At 48.4% G+C, this 21,972-nt stretch overlaps 1 protein-coding gene across 1 annotated transcript in view; it reads right to left on the reverse strand.

Annotated features, from left to right (window-relative positions):
• GALNT17 (polypeptide N-acetylgalactosaminyltransferase 17) overlaps window positions 1-18,543 on the reverse strand; it is a 185,048-nt gene extending 166,505 nt beyond the window's left edge. Inside the window, exon 1 of the mRNA XM_031591913.2 lies at window positions 18,144-18,543. Coding sequence (XP_031447773.1) covers window positions 18,144-18,381 — 238 coding nt within the window. The 5' untranslated portion in view covers window positions 18,382-18,543. The remainder of the gene's footprint in view (window positions 1-18,143) is intronic.
• Window positions 18,544-21,972: the final 3,429 nt, after the last annotated feature.

Genomic DNA, 21,972 nt, shown 5'->3' on the forward strand with positions numbered 1-21,972 from the left:
CATCTCTCACAACTGGATCCAAGAGCTCCGCTGTTATTATTTCCATCTCTGTACTCATGGGAATGTCTTTATCCTGTGCCATGGACAAGCACATCTCAGAAAGGACACTGTCATCACCAGTGCTCAACCATCTTTGAGCTCTCCTCCCTGGAGCTGAGCTCTGCCAGCTCCCAAATCCTGAGGACAGAATCTCTGGGGCATTTCTCACGGGCCTTCAGCCTGCTTTGTCCATGCTGCCCATATGGAGCAACCGATAGCAGAAGCGCTCTACATTTCAAAGCATGAGGTTTAATCCTTGTAGCTTATAACCTCACCACAGAAAACTGAATGAAAAGATGGTGAGAAAGAAGCAGACTGCTGATGCCAAGCAAATGTTGGGATTTAGGAGACTTGTTCTTCCCACATCTGTGTTACTTCTGCGCACTGCAGATTAAATCACATCTCTAGAAGACATCTCACCAATGCCACAGCTTCCAGGTGAGAAATGAAACCAGCTCACAGCATCCCATAACATCTTTGGGACTTCTGATCTCAGATTAACACTCTGGGCACTGGTAGAGATGGTCACTGCTGGCTGAAAACCCCAAAGACCTTGGAAATGGTTTGCCAGCCATCTGAAGGCAACATCCGTAGCAAAACGCTTTTCAACTAAAGGCAAGAGGCTACTATATTAATAACCATGATTTTGTTTACCAGTTATTTGAAGATGGGTCTATAACAACAGGCAACAGAACTGCTTTGATTCTGGATTCCCTTTCAGGACACCTTCTAGTTGGTGAGCTATGCTAATCCCAAGTCCTGCTTTCAGATCAGCTTTCCCCACAATTAACCCTGACATGAGCCAGAGTCACTTCTCACATCTCCCTTCTCAACTGGCTTTCTGGTGAGTACTAAACATCCTCTTTCAGTAACTGCTTTTATTTGGGCAACATCCTGTCCTTCCTGACCTCTCCTTTATGTCAACACCATTGAACCTGATGAGTTCTTGGCCTCCTTCCTCAAGCAGCATGGACACTGCTCATGTAATCTCTTGGCTGCAAATGCTTTCACACAGTGCAAGTGTAATGTGTCCCACCAGGCTGCGCTCCTGCTGGCTAGAAAGGAGACACCAAGTTCCCTGCAGGGCAGGATCTGGCCCCGAGGCTGCAGCCACGCACATCACATATGCTGCTTACTCCCCCCTCTAACTGGGCACAGAGTGCTGTCCAAGGAATCAGTTGGCATTTCAGAATTACCTAAGTGACCTGCAAAATACGATTTTTTAATTAAACTTAACCTGTTTTAATATTTAAACAAATGGAAAAGCGTCTATGAAAGCACTGCCTTGTTATCTCTCCACCAGTTCAGCTGATTAAAGTTTTTCTTTTTTTTTTTTTTTATATTAAAATAAATCCTTCTGAAAGGAATCATTAAAACCCTACTATAGACACAACTTGTTTTAATGACACTGTAAAATATCCGATGTTTTACATTTCAGTTCAGGCGGTTTATGCTCTGCACCATCGGCACACACAAATCTGAAGTGCATCGTATCGACATACACATTAAATACAAGTGCTACAAAAAAAAGTGAAAATCAAAGCCTTGCTGCTTTCTGAAATTAAACAGGAGAGTGTATCATGCAAGACTGGGAAAGATTGAGATGCAAGGATCATTGTGCAAGAGGAACAGCTGCAAATGGTCTGTGCCACTGTGTTCAGCTTTAAGTCTCTCAACTCCTCTTCAGACACACTGAGACTCGAGAGATGCTGTGAAACAAGCTGGAGGTTTGGGAGACTGAAGGAACAATCCATCCCCACCTTCTGCAGCACCAAAACAGGAAAGTCAGTAGGAGAAGAAGGACTTTGAAACACTAGAGCCATTCAATTGAGGCTAAATGAAACACCAACAGTGGGGTCTTACACTTCAAGGAATGCTTTTGACATTCCTGCATATATTGATGCCGTCTCACCAATGTGTGGCTGAAGCATTTTCTTCTTACTTCAGACCTTGCTTTCCCACCCAGCTGCAGCAGACAAGCTGGGGGACAGAGCTGCTTCAAGTCTCTGTGTAGTGCAACCCAGGGGAAAGGAACAACACAGAGCAGGGCAGTGCCTTCCTCATCACTCTGTCAGACTGACCTGAAGTACCTTCCTCTCTGCAATGGGCAATAAGCTTTTCTTTTATACATTACTGAAGACATGCAACATTTAAACGGGCCATGAGACTTCCTCTATACCTCTCAGATTTGCTATTCTTAGCGAACAGTGGAATGGAAAAGAGAAAAAGAAATTCTATTAAAAAAGCAACAGGGCACAGTAATTGTGTAGAGCCAAGCTGAGATGGGAGCATGAACACCCTTCGGTGGCTGTGAGCAGCCTTTTCTCACCTATTCATTGCTTCTTAATTTTTAACTTGGTTCACAGATCCTGCTGAAATCCCAACAGCCTTTGCAAACCCAACATACGGCTGCAGTGAAATGCAAGTACCCACAGGGCAGGGAAGTCTTCAGCTCACTGCACTCGAGAACTGGGAAAAAGAAGGAAGATATTTCAGGCAAAGGCAAGGAACACGGTGCTCTTATAAAACACTATCACTCTGTACAGGGTTAGCAAAGAAAAACATCACACTGTATTCTCTGAATAAAGGAGTGAATCTCCATCGCTACCTGAACTTGCCAAGATCAGCTCAGTCAAGCCGTTCCCAGTCAGAAGCTCAGACCAACAACGTATTCTCCCCATTCTGCCTACCAGAACTCCTTGCTCCCTTAAATGCAGGAGCAGAGTATCAACTCAGCAGTATTCAAGTGCTCAGTTCTTCACTGTTTCTTGCAATGCATGACCTGTACCCAACTCAGGTCCTAGTTATATGAACTATTCTGCAGGTGATGCAAATCAAGTTATGACTAAAAATGGAAGAGCATAGATGTAGACTGGATATAAGTAAAAAAATTCTTCAGTATGATGGTGGAGCTGGAACAGGCTGCCCAGAGAAGCTGAGGACGCCCCACATCTCTGAAGTGGTCAAGGCCAGGTTGGATGGGGTTTGGCTGACATGGTCTAGAGGAAGAGGGATTGGAACCAGGTGGTGTTTAAGGTCCCTTCCAACCCAGGCCATTCCATCGTTCTATGATTTTCATACAGAACCAGCAATAGCCAAATAAGCCCTCTCTCATCAAGCCTAACAGCGCAAAACCCAGTTTGCATGACAGCCTGTAGGACCTGCAGGTGTCAGTACAGCCATAAAGGCTGTAATGGGGTAAATACTGAGAGCAGGGATGCAGCCCCCTGCAGCCAAACGAGTGTTGGCTCTCTCACATGTTATACAATCCCTGGTACTGACTCATCACCCTTTTCTGCAGAAATCCATGCATTTCAATGTCTGGCGTAAGTGACAGTCGTTCTGATCTGGGCACACATCACACTGACTTTACACCAAAGCAAATGATCACCCAAGAGACAGGGCAATGAGCTACAGCTGTACACACTACACTGCAGCCCTGGGGACAGCACCAGCCTCGCAGTGTTGTTCTGCAGTTCCCACTACCATGAGAGCAACTCCTCGTCAGACAGAAAGGAGCCCTCTTTTAAGGAGAAAGGCCACAAGCTGTGTATGCACAGTTAATGTGACAGTATATATATATATATACACACACAGATATATATATGTACAACTCTGCACCTCTCCTGGCTACCCAACAAGGAGTGTGTGAAAACAGAAGCTAACGCATGTCCCAGTCCATCTGCTGCTGCTCCAGCCCAGCTCAGGGGGCTCTCCAGATCAGCCACCACTTGGCAGCTCTCACAAGGACGTTCCCAAATCGCCTGCACTTAAACACCCCAAAGCAAGGCACGCTGCTCCTTCCCATTTAAGTGAAGCAATGGAATGGGTTTCCTAAAAACGCTGAACTGTGGCTAACATTCCCCTGAAGCCATACCTGAACCTCGCCATCTACCAAATGCTTCTGCACGAAGCTTTTAATCCGCAGGAAACTCCTGAAGGACAACGAGGTTTTGTTGGCTCTGAGTTGCCAGGTGAGTGGCAGAAGAGGACTCGGTCCAGGAGCACTGACGCAGATCCTTTAAAATTATATAAATAAAGAACAGCCCACGTTTGAGTCAGCTCGCTCTCTCCCACCCCCTGCTATGTAGGTCACTGCCTGCTATGGAAATCAGCTCGCCTTCAAAGCAGGTTTGCTCCTCTCTTCCCTTATCTCCTTAATATTAGAAATGTGCAAACCATTGTAAGAGCAAAAGTTAATTTCAGACTAATTCGATTTATTCCTGGCATGGGTATAAATATGAAACTGTATTTACTTGTCAAAAAGCCCTGAGACATTAAAAATGAATGAAAGCTTGCAAGGTATCTCCCACACCGTTCTGAATTCAGTACATAGCTGAAGTCCAAGTCTCTGACATAACACAATGCAGATGAAATACAAAGGGTCCTACTGACCTGGCAAGGGGAAAAATCATCTCTCGAATTCAGCCGTGAAAGCTGAAGGGACTGATGGGAGAGAAGCCCAGCTCAGACCAATCCAAGGCTGAAAACAGGACACTGCTGCTATGTTTCTTTAAGCTCGGCATGCAGCCTTCTAATTCTTACTGCCAGTTAATAAAGCACCCAACATGAACCCGATCCTCACGTTGCTGAAGGCACTGAACACAACACAGCATGCACCTGCAGTGACCACAGTGGGTTCCCTGGGGCTCTTCCAGCTCACCCATATGGAAGCACCCAGGCAGGATCCACCACTCACTGCACAAATTCACAGCACAGAGCTGTCCCCACACAGACACAGCAAACATGCTGCTGGGGTCTGACCCAAGCAGCATCCTCCAGGTTCAGCTCCAGCCATTACACATCCAAGCAAACACTGCAAGGAGCTGAGCTGGATCTCCAAACCTTGGGGCCACCTCTCAGCTCCTTTCTGCAAGCTCTGAGCACACAAATGGCAGAAAAATGCAACTCAAAGGTGTGAAAAGAAATTCCAGTGCCCACAGAAGGCAAATATTAAAAGGATTTATTTAATAACACCAAAAAAAAAAAAGAGTTAAAGTAAGTCAACCACGAGAATTTCATTATCTCTTCAATGTCCATATCAGCAATTTTTTTTTTTTTTTTTAAGTATTTTAAAAGTCAAGAATAAAGGAACTTCCTAAGACTGGGAAAGTATTTGCCTTTGTGAACCTCTGAATGTAATCGCATGGTACAAGATCCTGACACAGCACGTTCAGCAAAGTTCTGACTCACAATTGTGCAACTTCAGCCTCTTCCTTTGCTCCATTGATCCAGGCAGAAGACTCCTACATCAGCTTTTTTTTTTTTTTTTGCTTTCCAACTTCTTGAGTTTCAGCTCTTAAGGTTTTAAGCCAAGGCTCAGCATGGAGGCTTGAGGAAGGGAAATGAAGGAGCAAGCAAAAAAAGGAAAAATCTCTCTATCTATTTTTAAAAGCTTGAGACAGAAAGGGAGGGAAACGAGGTTGTAGGTCAGATGGAAACTCCAACAGAAAGCAGTATTTTGCTTCCACACAGCAAACAGGGAGCCTACGGCTTGGAAACAAGGACTAAGCTGGGAAACACACAGCTGTCAGTGTGTGCAGAAGGACCATGGCAGCTCATCGTCACCTGGCACCAGTCTATTCTCTTAACTCAGAAGGAATTATTTCACTGGACGTAAAGGCAAAAAGCAGGAGAGCTGACAGATGTGTGACAGATGTGTGTCTACACAGAAATATATATTCATACTTCTTTTCCAGCTTGATAATAAGGAAAAGGATGACTCCCATCAGGGAAATACAGCAAGTCTCTGTGTAAGCCCAAAATATGCACACAGGTCATCCATCTCCCTGTCAGACTCCCACTGAGAGCCTCCTGCATCCTGGAAGATCATGACAGGGCAGCACCAGCCTGGGCTCAACTTCACTCACTGAACTTCAGTCCCATGAGATGAGCATGCAGGAGCTCAATGCCTTCTTGTGAAAACAGTGCCCCGATGACTAAGAGAAGGAAACCAGTCGGACTCAGAGATGCATGACAGCATGCAATGACACCAGAGTGTTTGCAGCACCTACCCTCGTAGCAGCCATACTCCAGGCCGTGCTTTTGGACAAGCGTTTGCTTCCAGGATGCATCTTCCAAAGACTGACATTCACAAAAAAAAAAAACAAACCATAATTGCAACACGCCTGGAGGTTTTTAAATTTAGAAAGGGCATTATTAATATTCATATATCCCATTTCATAGTAGGAAGAAATAGAGAAAATAGACAGCATTGTGCCTTAAGGCCTAGAATCAGCCGGGATTTTTGGCAGCACATGCTGCAGGAGACAGCAGCAGCTGTCACATCACAGCTGGAGTTGCTTCTGGTGGAGGTGATTGAGAAATGGGACGAAGGAAAAATACAGGTAAAATTCAGGTAAAATGAAATGCAGGGAGGACAGACATCTGAGCTAATGGGCTCCCCATGCCTGCAGAACATCTAAATCGGTTGGAATTGCCTATTTCCTCCCTTTTCCTCCCAGCATTTCTAACTTTTGTTCCACACTTTCTTTTTTCACTCCTACTTCTCTCCATTTTCCTTGCATCCTCTGCTCCTTGTTTTGCAGGGAGGTCCATCAGAGTTTAAAGCCAATGGCCTCAGTAACATTGGCAGCATCCTACCCAGTTGGTCTCCTCCCCTCAGCCCCATCACACCGACCCTGGATGAAGCAAAACAAAGCACAAAGAAAACCTGATTTCTTCCCTAGAGGCAGCCTGGGGAGCTCGCAAAGCTGCTGCTTGGGTTGCAGCCTCCCACATCACCAACTCTCTCCTGTTGCAAATTTTTCAGAAAATCCTACCGTTGAAAAAAAAGAGAGAGAAAAAGGAGAACAGGATGGAGAAGAGGAGAACAGGATGGAGAGGAGAAGAGGAGAACAGGATGGAGAGGAGGAGAGGAGGAGGAGAGGAGGAGGAGAGGAGGAGGAGAGGAGGAGGAGAGGAGGAGGAGAGGAGGAGGAGAGGAGGAGGAGAGGAGGAGGAGAGGAGGAGGAGAGGAGGAGGAGAGGAGGAGGAGAGGAGGAGGAGAGGAGGAGGAGAGGAGGAGGAGAGGAGGAGGAGAGGAGGAGGAGAGGAGGAGGAGAGGAGGAGGAGAGGAGGAGGAGAGGAGGAGGAGAGGAGGAGGAGAGGAGGAGGAGAGGAGGAGGAGAGGAGGAGGAGAGGAGGAGGAGAGGAGGAGGAGAGGAGGAGGAGAGGAGGAGGAGAGGAGGAGGAGAGGAGGAGGAGAGGAGGAGGAGAGGAGGAGGAGAGGAGGAGGAGAGGAGGAGGAGAGGAGGAGGAGAGGAGGAGGAGAGGAGGAGGAGAGGAGGAGGAGAGGAGGAGGAGAGGAGGAGGAGAGGAGGAGGAGAGGAGGAGGAGAGGAGGAGGAGAGGAGGAGGAGAGGAGGAGGAGAGGAGGAGGAGAGGAGGAGGAGAGGAGGAGGAGAGGAGGAGGAGAGGAGGAGGAGAGGAGGAGGAGAGGAGGAGGAGAGGAGGAGGAGAGGAGGAGGAGAGGAGGAGGAGAGGAGGAGGAGAGGAGGAGGAGAGGAGGAGGAGAGGAGGAGGAGAGGAGGAGGAGAGGAGGAGGAGAGGAGGAGGAGAGGAGGAGGAGAGGAGGAGGAGAGGAGGAGGAGAGGAGGAGGAGAGGAGGAGGAGAGGAGGAGGAGAGGAGGAGGAGAGGAGGAGGAGAGGAGGAGGAGAGGAGGAGGAGAGGAGGAGGAGAGGAGGAGGAGAGGAGGAGGAGAGGAGGAGGAGAGGAGGAGGAGAGGAGGAGGAGAGGAGGAGGAGAGGAGGAGGAGAGGAGGAGGAGAGGAGGAGGAGAGGAGGAGGAGAGGAGGAGGAGAGGAGGAGGAGAGGAGGAGGAGAGGAGGAGGAGAGGAGGAGGAGAGGAGGAGGAGAGGAGGAGGAGAGGAGGAGGAGAGGAGGAGGAGAGGAGGAGAAGAGGAGGAGAAGAGGAGGAGAAGAGGAGGAGAAGAGGAGGAGAAGAGGAGGAGAAGAGGAGGAGAAGAGGAGGAGAAGAGAAATATACATAGAATAAATATATATAAATATACATATATAAAAATAGAGCAGGAAATCCAAAATAAAAAACAACAACCAGCCCTGGGTTTGCCCTCTCTGACTCAGCACCAGTGTAAGACACAAAGCAATGCTCATTGAGAACGTATGCACTCCTCAGCACTGCTGTTGCTCTGCCAAGCCCAACCGTGGCTGCTTCCACCAGGGACCTTTACATCAAAAACTTTCTAATGAAGAACAGTGTGAGGTGAACACTTAATGCCAACCTGCAAAAAAAAATCAATGGTGCTACTCGCTGTTCTGAGACATTAAAGAAAAAAATCACCAGCAGTTAGCTGGGAACTAGGACAGCTGCAGTATTTAAAATACGTACTACAAATGAGAAACACTTAGGCACATCATAATTAGTAAATGGCAAATATTAGGAGTTATGGGAAAAGAGATCATTAAAGCAGATTTTAATAGGCCAGCATTTCATACATTTGGATGTGAAAACCCAGCCTGCACACACTCAGCGTTCAGCCTACATTAAGAAACAAACTGCTTCATTTCTGGAGTTGTACAAACAAAGGTTACAAATGCACTTCAGCACAAACCCCGTAATTTTGCCATGGTGAGGGTATGGCCAGGCTTCACACATCTAATGATACCTGCCCAGCCTCTGTACCCACATCTTCTGAATGCCTGCCACGCAAGCGCTAACCACGAAACCAGCAGAAATACATCTGGCATTAAGGCCTCTGGAAGTTCCCTATCAAAGGATAGTTACGCTTCATTTATAGAAAATATCTAATTGCAAATAACACATTTTTTTGCAGATGGCCACTTTTTCTCACAGCAAAACCTCAAGCAAGGGCTGTGTATCCAAATATTAGTACAGCAAAACAGAGGGGCCCCACACAGGCAGGCACTATTCCCTGCCCCAGCACCTTGCCCCATGCCCAATTCCCATGCCAGCCTCCTCATCTCCCCCCTTCTGTGCTCCCCTGGCTTTCCAGCCCCTTCTCTCCTCTTCTGCCCCTCCCTGAGCACAAGAACACTTGTTTTCTTCATGCATCATTTCCAGGAACACCTGGAATCGTTTGTTGGGATGAAAAATAAAGAGGATGCACGCAGTGTCTGATCACTTCAGCCTAACTGGAAAAATCAGAAATAAATGAAAGCAGTTTCTCATGATGGGAAAATCTGGGCATCCTCACACGAAGATGCTAACAGAGATGTCTACACTTGGGCCTGCAGCTTTGGAGTGAATTTCTTCCTTTAGACATTGAGTTCCAGTAATTATAATCAGAGCCGGGTATTTCTGGATCTGCAGTTGTACTAATCATCACTGGAGATGGACATTCAGGGGAATGTCACAATTTTCCATACAGCTGCACAAAGAACATAAATCACGCCGGGTGCCTCAGACTGAGATGAGATGTGGCAGTTTCACTCCTTGCCATTGCCTCATTCTCTCATAGCAGCCTGGCAGCCAGTTCTAATTTGCAAGGGCTGATGTTGTTGTACGGGATCAAAGAGGCCGGCATCAGGAGGGAGGAAACGCGTACAGGGAACACAGCATTAATTAGTATTGGAAAGTTGTGCAACATCCTGAGAAAGGACTGATGAAAGCGTGAAATCCCACACTGCTGTCTGTCCTCCTTCAATGGCTGCGCAGAGCTGCTGCGAAGCTCCCCCAGAACGTCTCTTATTGATTCAGTGCTTGATCCAAAGACAACCAGAAGTCGGTGTGAGCTGACCCTGGGAGCACCTTTCACCCAAGGCATTGTGAGAGGCCGACAGCTGCCTGCCAGACACTCCTGGAGGGGCAGATTTCTAAATGAAAGCTTCTGCTTGCCCACAGATCCCCTGCATGATGCTGCTGGCTTCGTCCTGCTGAGCCCACCTGTCTCCAACAGCCTCATGGGGATATGGAAAGCATCTGGAGGCTGAAATTCATGGAAGCAGGCAGATGGATCCCCCTGCATGGGGGGACTACAGGTTTAGAAATGCTGGGTTATTACTATTATTTTCTTGCCAGCACAAATAGGAAAAACTGCAATAAAATCTAGCAGAATACAGTTTTTATGCTCCAACCTATTTAAAGCAGTCAGTGCTCCTTCACTGAAGAGGGTGCAGTGTAAAAAACACATAAAGGTCAACCAAAGTTATTTTAAACCCAGAAAGAGAATAAAAGCAAGCATTAAAATATCATTAAATGGATTCTCACTTTTTTTTCCTCTTTTGTTTTGTGTTAGAGTGTGATCAAGTCATTGTTTCACCAAAAAAATTGTAGTAATTTGGCATAAATATGAGTGCTTTCATGATTTAATTTAAAGCGCAATGTGGGCAAAGACCCAGAAAGAAATAAATTGTTTCACTCCTTTGTATTAACCTTCTCTCTTTGTTTTTATGCTCTGAGAACACAACCATGGGAAGCCGTTATGTTTTCTGAAATACTGCACGACAAATAAAAAATACAACAGAAGTTAAAAGCCTTCACCCAGAGTCAGGTCACTTGCTCAGCCCTCATGGCTGCTCTTGGTCCCTGGAGGTTGAGGAAGCACCCAAAATAACAGCAGTTGAGGCACTGCTGCTATCTTAACCCACTGTGGATTTTTCTCTTCTGATGGCTTTCTGCTTTCTGCATCCCAGCAGCACTTGGACACATCAAGGAAAAGCAAATGCGAGTCCCTCTGCCTGCAAACACAGCGAGATCCCTACTGCTGCCACGTAGAGGAGATGGGAGAAGAGAATGCAACTTGCACATACGCTGAGGGTACCAATGGGAAGAAGGACCAAGGTCCCTTTCCATCCCCAGTGCCAAATACTGGCACATCACAGCTGGTTTTACTGCTCTGAAACCAATCAGGAAGGACAAGGCACCCCAAATTCATACTGAGAGGTGATTTACCACGTAGGGAAGCCCCAGCTTTCAAGAATCACTCATTTTCACTATCAGCAGGGAGTGGTGCTCTTACAGCACAGCCTGGGCCACATAACCTAGTAAAGATCTCTATTTTAAAACATCCACTTATGAAGAGTTATTGCATTACTTCTGTATTACAGATAGTGGGAAGAGGCAAGTATTTCCTGCACTGAACAAGTGCTGTAATACAGCAGATACCCTTTAGCATCACTGTCTGTGAATACTGAGCAAGAGAGGGAATCCCAGGGAGGGCCCTATTGCACAGTACGCAGTGCCCATCACACAGCAACCAGGAGTCAAGCTCTGATTAAAAAACGATGAAAGCAAATAACGATCTTACCCAACTCACTCCTGATTCTGGGAATTGTCACTCATACAGTTAACTTCGTATCCCTGCACCAATGCAAGCAGCAAAGCCACGAGGCTGCAGCAGAGACAGCATGGAACGGCTCAGTGTCAGCTCCACGCTGTGCTCGCCTTGAACGTAACGCACTACGTAGGGCTCCCATTGCATCATGACTGCATTATTTTTAGATAACTGTCAGCCAGTGTCAGAATGCAGGTCGATAAGCTATTAGATTTATAGGCAGAACTAGCCATGCTTGCAGCAATAAAATGTAAAAGCATTCAAAAATTTCCAAAAGAAATTTGACCACGGGGATTGGGGACCAGAAAATATGGTTGCTAGTATTCCCAAAACTGCTTAGGGAAAATATTGTACCACTAGGATATGTTAGTGGAACTGAATCACTGCTGTTGACTCACTGTAGGGTCAATACTGCACGCATTGGGTCTGAACGGCTGTTTGCAGACGTCGATGAGGACATCTTGCTGAAAACATCTCCTGTTTAAAACATTTCAGCAGAATGTCCTCACCTAGCCTGGGAGGGGGCAGCCTGCCAGCCTGCTGTGACATCTGGACCAGATTGTTGGGTTTTATGTATAGATCAGTGGCGTAAAGCACAAAACGAGAAAAAACGTTTAATTGCCTGAGCACGATCATCTCTGTTTTCTTTTGTACTAAACCAGAGTTGCTCACATGCTACGCACAGCATTTCCTTATGGGAAACGCATGCAGCCTTTGCCAGGACAGAAGCAACAAGGGAAAGCGATGGCCAACAGCAGGGTTGACTTCCCAAAGCCGAGCACACTGTCAGCATACGCCCAAAGCCAGCTTCGTCTGCCTGTCCCCTCTGATCAAAGCAGAAGATCTCCAGCAAGCAGGGCACTCTGTTGTCCAAGCAATGCCTGCTGCCACTCCAACAGCCCTGGGGCATCCGAGATGCAGTGTGAGCCCAGCAGATGTGACACTGCTCCGAAGCAGAGTCGTGTCCTTCTGGAGTGGCAGCTGGGAGCCAGGCAGGATGCCCGCGGGCTCTGCAATGTCACTTAGATGCCCGTGTTTTGCCAAATGCATCCACTTCCAAATGTCTCTTACTGGAGTCGCTGAGGTTGGGAAATAATATTGTAATTCCACACAATAATTTTAACAGCTTAAGTTATATCCCTGAAAGCTCACGCAAATAATTTGGTCGCCTAAATCTAACATAGTTTTGGAAAATTTACCATCGACCCAAGGTTCTGTTCCTCCAGTCAGTCAGATGTGATTGATATGCAAGAATAAAATGCCAACGTCGTCACTATTTGCCAGTACTGCTGCTGCATCTCATGACTCCGTGTTGTCTCTGCATGACAAACGTGTTACTGGCTCATTACTCATTCATTGCCAACGACTGTGAATATTCAGATGATGATGCCAAACAATGATCGAAAACAAAAATTATCTATCAGTCCCTAGCCAGCCGGGTTGTAAACTAAATGTCACATCAACGTCTGAGCTTCCAGACGCTTCCTAATTGACTAAGTGAAGCCTCACCTTGTAACTCTACTGTTTCTCCTAAGAGCACTTATTCTGCTCATTCTTTGATCAGTATCAGACTTAATTTCCATGTATAACTTGCAGACAGCAGCTCTCAGGTGTCCATAGACCATGAAGACCGCTCACCTCGCAGCTACTGAGTTTAGGTTGAGAACTTTTAAAAGCATGTTCTGAATCTGGACAGCTTGCATTATTTGCAATAGGGACTATGGCAGCCCAATCTGTTCGGTACGCAACAAACATGAAAGCTGTGGGTTTTATCAGGTTGCTTAAGGCCACGTAAAGTAATATAGTTTGTTTCTACTTCAGAAACATCACGGTATCAGAACAGACATAGATGAAAGCATATCCGATGCTGTGTGATAACCATCAGTTAACACAGCAGTCACATCCATCGCCGTGTGCCACTGTTCTGTTTTATCTCCACGTCACCATCTCTGATATCAAAGGGTTTCACGCAACAAGGCTATGCTCCTGTGAAGATCTATTTTGATTTGATTTCATTAATGTGATTAAAGTTTGGCCCGTTCTGCCTATAAGCAGCGTTACTCTACTCTCAGTTCTGTGCATTTAGCTGTTTATCTTAACCAGAGAACTTCTTTGTGCTTCACTCACATATCACCTACCTGTTAGGAAATCCTCATTCTGCTCATCTGTGGGTGTAGCACTACCAAATGCCACTGAACGGCCGACGGAACGGCTTCTAATCTGCCTTATTTACATCTATAATTTCGTACTCGGTAGTTAGCTAAGTTTGTAATGTACTTTGAGGATGATAAGTGTTATAGAAGATAAGCATTATCTTATTCTTATGGGAAGTAAATCCACATATCTCTAAAGTGTTTTAAGTTAATTAAGTGCCACTTTACAAGGGGGATAGGAAGACCACGCGAAAGGCTGTGTTACCATATCTGCCTCCGTGTCCACACAAAGTTAATTTCTTAATTGGATAAGCAGATGAGAGCAAAATCTGTAGCACTGAGGCTGCTGCTGCCACACACTTGTTCATAACTCAGTACGTGCACATAATTGCATGTGCAAAAGCACAGACACAAGCTTGTTTTAAAAAAAAAAAAGAGCATAACTTATCTAACTGCCAAGGAATTTAAACCTCCTCTTCAACTCAACCACAACAGCAGTTTGCTCTGTGCACTTCTTCAGCAATAGGGGAAACCTGCCTCTGCTCACCCATTTTCTGGCCTGCCTACTCCAGCGGTTCCTTCACTGCTCAGAGGTTTTAACCCAGCATGCAGAGCTCTACCGAGTGTGCACAGGTAGCATGGCCCAGAGCTCTGCTAGCAAGCAGCCATGCAGATGTTTACCCCAGCACAACTGGGAGGTGGCTAAATACCTGCCTCAGATAACCAGCGGGCAGCTGAACCAATTCCCTTCTATTTGCTCAAGGTGCTCAGTGGGAGCTGATAGGGGTGCTGGCTTTCCCCATGTGCAAACCTGGGGTTTACTCAGACATCTCCTCCCTGCACTTCTTATTCTCAAAGCGGCAGTGCTACTTCATACAGTGACCTCAAGAGCATGTGGTAAGCAGGGCTCAGAACACTCATAACCAGTGATGTTGGAGCACACCTAAGAGCAGCTGACAGGCCCCGTGCATCCCACCTGAATCCTGGCAGCTCGATGCACCTTGGGCTAGCCTTCTCCTCTCTGCCTTTGGGGAGAGGGGTGATTGCATGCTGCAGCGCTGTGAACGTTTCCCTTTTGCACACCCAAGCTGGGATCAGCCTTCAGAGAATGAAGGGAGATGGAGCAGAGAAATGCAAAAGCTCAAGGAAGAAGAACACAGCTCTCCTCAAATCACTTGCTTGTCATACACACCACTAATCTCAGCACATGGCAATTCGGTGCTAAAAGCTTTGGGCCAGCCTCGCGGTTTCCCTGCCCTACAAACACACACACGGCTCATATTGCCTGTGGTCATCGGCTTTCATCGACCCCAAAGGCAGCACAGGGCTGCAGCAGAGGCAGACTGTGCTCCTCTGGGTGCTCACACACTGCAGATCCTCCCCAGCTACCTCGGCTTTGCCTTTACATAAGCACGCAGATCCTCTCTTTGTAAACACGAGCCCAAACGGAAAAGTTCATCTGTGTGAATCTCCATATAATTGGAGGTAATCTGGACTGCTTATGTAAATGTCAGCATTAAAACAAAACAAAAATAAAACCCACCTTTGGATCACAAGGACAAGTTGTGGTTAACATCCCAAACAAAACACGTGTGCTCCTTTCAAACTCCCATTAGTTTTCTCCTAACATCTGCTCAACAAGAAAATTCCGTCCATAAAAATGACAGCAGGAATTAGAAATTCCCTGAATTCTCAGATAAGCACATGCCTACAGAACAGCCTCCGACAGCTCGCTCCAAGGTCACCTGCAGCTCACACTGCGCCAGGGCAGCACCTGGGTAGGGACCTGCAGGGAATGGCACAGAGGGAAAGGGAGACTGCTGCAACCAGCTGAGAAGCAAGAGTAACATTTTAGAAGGAGCAAGGCACGTGTACAGCTCTCCAGGAGTTTTAGCCCCCCCCCCTTCCCCCCCAAAAAAGACCAGATAGACAAATTTGAACAGGGTTGGACAGGGCTGAGTCTTTCCATGGATTCTTCACGAGTGACTAAAAGGAGAAAAGCAAGCACAGGCAATGCTTCATATGATTAATGCCCAACCCCAGCTCGGATCTCGTGTTCCATGTGAGGGTCAGTGCAGGCAGCAGGTCAGGATGTGTTTGGGACAGCACTCTGTGCACAGAGCATCACGCTGCAGAGCAGGGCCTGGCACTGCTTCCAGAGCAACACAAAAATATATAACTCAGAGGGAGCAATGGTGTAGAAACATTCCTTTACAGATCTGAGACACGCAGCATTGCTTAGCTTGTTTTTATGACCGACCTATTAAGGAAATAAACAGGCACAGGTATAAAATGAGGGCTGCCACACCACAGAGAGCTGTTCTTTCTGTTCTTCTGCTCCAAAGAACCGAAACCACAGCAGCTGTGGGATGGGATCACTCGTTTCATCTGTATGGAATCGGTGCTTTTTAAGAGATTTGCTTTTTTAAAAATAGCTCCAACTCCCACTGAAAGCCAGCCAAGTGCTGTAACGCAGACAGAATCCATAGCCACTTCCACCCAAACTGTGCTTCGGTTTCTCCCCGTGCTCAGACACATCCTGATGCTCCCTAAGCTGCAGGCTTACCCTGTGCTGCACCACAGGATGCTCTGACAGCTCATGCATGCTGAAGCACAGGTCAGACTGAATGCAAAATACAACTTCAAGCACCAGAACAAATTCTCTTGGTGGATGCGTTGCACCGGGTGCGTGCATACAGCAGGCTTTGCTAGGTGCTGGCCAGCAGTATGCACCTTTCCTATCCTAAAACCAGCAGCAACAAAGTGAGCACGTAGCTACACACTTCAAGCAGGCACGAGGATTTCTGCCATAGCCATTCTGTGGGTGCCCAGGAGGAGGGATGAGCAGTGGTGTGGGGAAGCTGCTCCAGTGGCTGCACACCCCGGTCCCAACTGTTGGTGTCCTTTGAGAGAGATGGGTGTGGGGGACCAGTGCCTTTAGTGAAGCCTTGCTGAAGCACAACACAGACATCGCCTAGCGCCCAGAGCACGCAGTACACTTCTAAAACACACACATCAAATATACACTTGACCCAAAATTACATAAAAACAGCTCTACACGAGAACCGTTTGCTAGCCAGACTTGTCAGCAGTGCCATAAAGCACCCCAGAATACAGAAGGCAGGTAAGACACCACATACATGCGTTCAGCTTTCTGCCTGCACTAAGAAAACGTCTGTAACATGGGCAGTGTGTGATACCTCTCTGCCTCCCTGCTCCCAGGTGCACGGCTGCTGCTGAGCACCCTGCAGGCTCCTGAGCTCCCCCAGGGCAGCCCCCAGATGATACATTACAGCACTGCTCACACCTGTGGCTCCAGGACCAGCCCTGGTGCAGGGCATCCCATGCTCCCCTCCACAAGAGTAGAGCAATCGCTTTAACTTCAGCTCTCTCTCTCTGTACTTGTGGGATGCAGACAGCATCATGATTACAGGTCTGATACCACGGTCCTGGCGTGAGGTCTCCTATCCTGAACTGCACCTGCTGCCCCTTTGCAAGCAAAGTGCCCAAACTTCTGCCCAAGCAGCACCCACCAGCAGCAAGCATCACAGTTTCAGTCTCTGTAACAATCACAACCTACTTTTCCACCTCACTCCTTTCCTTTTTCCATTTCACCTTGCTTGCCACCCCACTCTGCTGCTCCATCCTCCGGCGGTGCAATAAACAGAACAGGTAATGCATACAAGCGTGCGAAGCAGCAGCACAAACAACACCTCCCCACTCAGCTGAGTGCTTCTCACTCTGCAGCCCCTTCCCCAAAGCACAGCTGCTCAAATCCCCCCTCTTCCCCCCAGGAAGGGCACACTGCTCTCCTGCTGCACAGCACAGCGCACAGCGGCTGTCAGCACAGCACTGAGCATCGCTTTCCTCTTCAAAAGTCAGCGAGGGAATCACACTGCCAGGAGCACCAACTCCACTAATTCTGCAGCACTGAAGATGGGAGTCGTTAACGCTACAAAGATGGGAAGGAATAAATGGGAGCCTGGGCTGGGACCACGCTGCCACTTGGGAGTCTATGGGGAGCAATTTAAAAAAGATGAGCTTCCGCATCAGTGTTTTAATTAGACGCCTCACCTACATTTCTTATGTCCTTACAACGTTTCTCTATCCCGCACGGCATCTTTAGAACTCCCTTTCTGCATCTCGGAACTACTGAACCTGGTGAGATTTTAATAGAAATCCCTTTGCTGTGCTATAAAGAGAAGCATTACCGAGGTTTCAATTAGCAGCTGTTAGGACTGAGCCGTAGGAAATACCGAATTGTTTGCTCAACTTCTCACAGTCACCGCGTTTTGCTTAGCGACCTTCCGCACCCAAACGACCCTACGGCCATTTAGAAACTCCTTTCCAAAAAAAGCACTTCTGTGGCAATAAAGCCATTCCCTGATCAATAGCTTATGCTGCTCTGCTCGGCCACAGAACGTCCTTCTCTCCGGATGCAGAAACCGCAACGCTGTGATCTCCCAGCCGGCACCCCCGACCCGAAGGCAGCCTTACGCTGCTGCGCCTTCCTCGCAGCCTGCGCCAGGTGCCTCGAGCCACCAGCACAACTTGGAAACCAGGTGCCACAGCGGTGAGCTGAGAGCCCACGCGTGAGACAAAGGGATGCAGCGTGGCTCCACCACCGAAACTTCACCACTTCCCCACGCTCGCTCGGTGCCCCGCGGCCGCACCCCCGCGTTACGAGCAGTTCTTACCATTGAGCTGTCTGTAGACGATGTCCTCCAGGAGGGAGAGCCTCTTCAGCACAGCGTCCTGGATGGAGCTGATGCCTCGGGCCGTCAAGTTGACCACTTCTGCCCTGGGATGGATGTCATGAAAGGAGTCGCCGCTCTTGGCCGTGATGGGTCTGCACTTGGCCAAGAAGAGGACGAAGCCGGCCACCGCGATCAAGTTTAACACCAGCAGCACTTTGACTCTCCTCAAAGAAGCCATCAAACTTCCCGAGGGACGCCTCCCGCCTCCGCGCCGCGCTAAGGGTCCGGCCGGGCAGGTGCGTGCCGCTGCGCGCACATCGCACGGCTGCGCGGGAGCTGCGCCCGGCCCCGGGCTGCGCGCGTCGGGGTGCGGAGCCGCTCGCTCAGCCTACGGCCCCGCAGGGGAGACGCAGCCGGGGCCGCCCGCCCCGCTCGGCCGCAACTTCATGCCCCGCGCGGCGCGTCCCGGCGGCGGGGCGCGGGGGGGGCCCTGCGGCAGCTGCGCGCGTGGCGGCGCGGCGCTGAGGGGACATGGACATGCCCCGCCGGGCCCGGCCGCGCCGCCCCTCCCGCCCCGCGCCTCCGCCGCCGCCGCCGCCTCCTCCTCCTCCTCGCAGCGGCGGCGGCGGGGCGGGGAGCGGGGGCGGCGCGGAGCCGCGCGGTTCCCCGCCCCGCTCGGCGGCCGCGGGGAGCGCCCCCTGCCCCTCAGCTGCCGGCCCTGCGGGGCTGCGGCACCGAGCGCGCCGCCTGGGGCTGCGCAGTGCCCGCGGGCTCCGCTCGGCTGTAACGCGCGGCTCCGTGGAGATGCGAGCGGCGGAAATAACGCACGTGTGCAGTTCGGTGCTGTGTGGTTGCGCCTGCCCTCCAGCCTGCTGCGCGGCCCGTTCCCCGACTTCGCTCCTTGGCTTTCCTGGGGGAAAGCTGTAGCCCCTCGCTTGAAAATACAGCTCTCCGTCCCCAGCCACAAAAGCAGGTATCTGCTTCCCCCGAATGCGCTGCTATCACCTGCCTGGCTTGCACAGATCTGCCACGCTTCTAAAACAAAAGTGCTCTGCTGGTAGATATCATCGGCTGGAACTGAAACTCGAATTTTAAATGCCAGAATATGGGAAACACAGCAGTGCACGAAGCCTGTGTCTGAGCAGTGGGCCACAGTGAGCCCAGCTTCTCAGGAAGATGATGTGAAAATAGATGAGAAATACAATCATTGACTTGTCGTATCCGAAGCACCACTCCAAGGGGTGAGAGCATCCCCTCTCCTCTTCAAGCCGTAACTTAAAAAAACAAAATATAGAGATATATGTCAAGGCCATGGAAACAAACCTAAAACTGCTTTAAGGACTGGGAGTTTCAGCTTGTTACTTGTGGGCTGATCCGTGGTTTCAGATACAAGAACCTGCTATAGGCCCAGAGGAAAAGGCGTCAGGCACAGTGCTGCAGTCAGACACTGAAATTACCTGCTCAGATGGCCCAGGTGCCTTAAGGGGGCAAGGCTGCATGATCTGGGGGATGTGAAGCTCCACCTAGCAGAGGAATTCCCTACAACCAGGACAGCTTTTTGCTGGCATTGAGGGAAAGCGTATTATATCTGCATGGCTGGGAGTTGTTATGGGGTGTTTTGGCACATGATAATCCAGAAAAAAAAAGAAAAAAAAAAAACACTTTGCAGATGTTTACAACAAAGCAAGGCATGTAGCCTCAAGACTAGCAGGAGCAGAAATAGTTTGTGCAAACAGAAGGGTACCTGCTGCTTGTTTTAAAGCAGTCCTGGATACAGAATCTATTCCTGCGAGTCTTTCACTGCGCCGCGCTCCCACTGAACTGAGTGTTGTTGTGCTACAAAGAAACAGCAAGATCTATTTTAATTATAAAACGCCGATTGTAAAAAGCTAGATTTATGAAATTTTGGCATGGAGCTATCACAGAATATGACTATAAAGAAAAAAAAAAAAAATTAATTCCCACTTTAAAAAAATTAACTACCATCTTGCTAAAATTCCTGCAGTTTGAGTGCAAGGAGCCCAGACTGCTGTTAGTGGAGAGTTTCTAAACCTGTTTGACTAAGGCAATAATCATAGAATCATAGAATGGCCTGGGTTGAAAAGGCCCACAGTGCTCATCCAGTTCCAACCCCCTGCTATGTGCAGGTCGCCAACCAGCAGCCCAGGCTGCCCAGAGCCACATCCAGCCTGGCCTTGAATGCCTGCAGGGATGGGGCATCCACAGCCTCCTTGGGCAACCTGTTCCATTGCTTCACCACTGTCAGAGTGAAAGACTTCCTCCTCATATCCAACCTAAGCCTTCCGACTCAGTTTAAAACCATTTCCCCTTTCCTATAACCTTTATATCTGTACGTTGGTTTTTATCTGGTTGCCCCTTTGGAGAGTTGAGTCTGCCAGCACAGGCTGAGAGCCTCAGTCGGCTCCTTCCTGAAGGACAACAAGGGTATTTTTGCCTTTTTTTTGCCCCTTTTATGGAAAGGAGCAGAATTAAGACCCTAAACAAAGCAGGGTTGGGAGAAGAAAGCCATGATCCATCTTCCAGTGCTGCTGGGTGCAGTTCAAGGACACCTGGCCCACGTGGCGGCCACCCAAAGCCAACCCCACCTCGCTCACTGCCCACATCCCCCAGTGCCACATCCCCATAGTTCTCAGCACCTCCACGGATGGTGACCCCACCACTCCTGGGCAGCTGTGCCACTGCAGCACCGCTCTTTCTGAGAAGAAACTGTTCCTAATATCCAACCCGAACCTTTTTTTGGGCAACTTCAGGCCATTCCCTCTCATCTCATCTATGAAAAATAGCTGTAAATAAAATTAAGGATACTCACATTCATCAGCCCCACTCATACAAAGGATGATTTACAAAGACTTTTCCAGGTATCCGTTGTCGCTGTTGTTTTTTTTTATGCAAAATCCTGCTGGCCTCGAAGGGAAAAGGTACAACTGGACAAATCCCTTCCCTCTGCAAAGACCTGCTGCACTTCTGGTCCAACGATGACGATTTTAGAAACTTCTGGGGATCAAAACTCAAAGAATTAGCAGCCATCATTAAGTGTCCTTCAGCTAGCCAAAGGAACAACTGTCTGTCACCAGGAGTTGCAGTACTATGTGCCAACAGGTTTATGCATTCCCTATCTAGGAGAAACCAGCGTGCTTTGCTGAACAAAATGCAACGAGGACAAGGTCAACTGAGGATGGACCAAGAAATATGCTTTGTGGCACAGATATCTTAAGAACAGCCTCCTGCAATCAGTATTTCAGGTTGGCCTCACTGAGGTATAAATGGCAATACAAGGTGTTAGGCTACTGCAAATGTGAGAGCATCTGTCAGGACTCTGCTCTCTGAAGTGGGCTTTCCCAAACGACCAGCTTCCCCGGAGGCTGTTGGGTTAGTTTGAAGTTTTGGTTTTTGGTTTCTTGTTTGTTTGTTTGTTTTTTCCTCGTTTTGTGCATTTTCAGTACTTTCTTATCCCCCAAAAGTCATGAAGGGTTACAAAACAGAAGAGAAGAACTGAAGGGTATTTATTGGTGTTGGAAGGGAAGATCAGTTGGCATGCCTAACAGAACAGTTCTATTTTTGCCTACCACGGTAGAGGTTCTATCAACAGCACACATGCTTTTCAAGTGCTAGCCAAAATAATCATTCTCTCCTTCTGTGGGGGGAAAAAAATCCACTAAATCATGAATATTCAGCAGGCTGATTAACGACATAGTAATCCTTTAGCTAAAATCTCTGTGCCTTAAAATACCATGAACGCTAGCTGCCAGTTACATGAATTAAAAGTATAAAAATAACTTCGTTTCCAGAGGTTATCTCATCCAAATTA

The sequence above is a fragment of the Phasianus colchicus genome, chromosome 21, assembly GCF_987193195.1.
Source record: "Phasianus colchicus chromosome 21, bPhaCol1.hap1.1, whole genome shotgun sequence".
Taxonomy (NCBI): Eukaryota; Metazoa; Chordata; class Aves; order Galliformes; family Phasianidae; genus Phasianus; species Phasianus colchicus.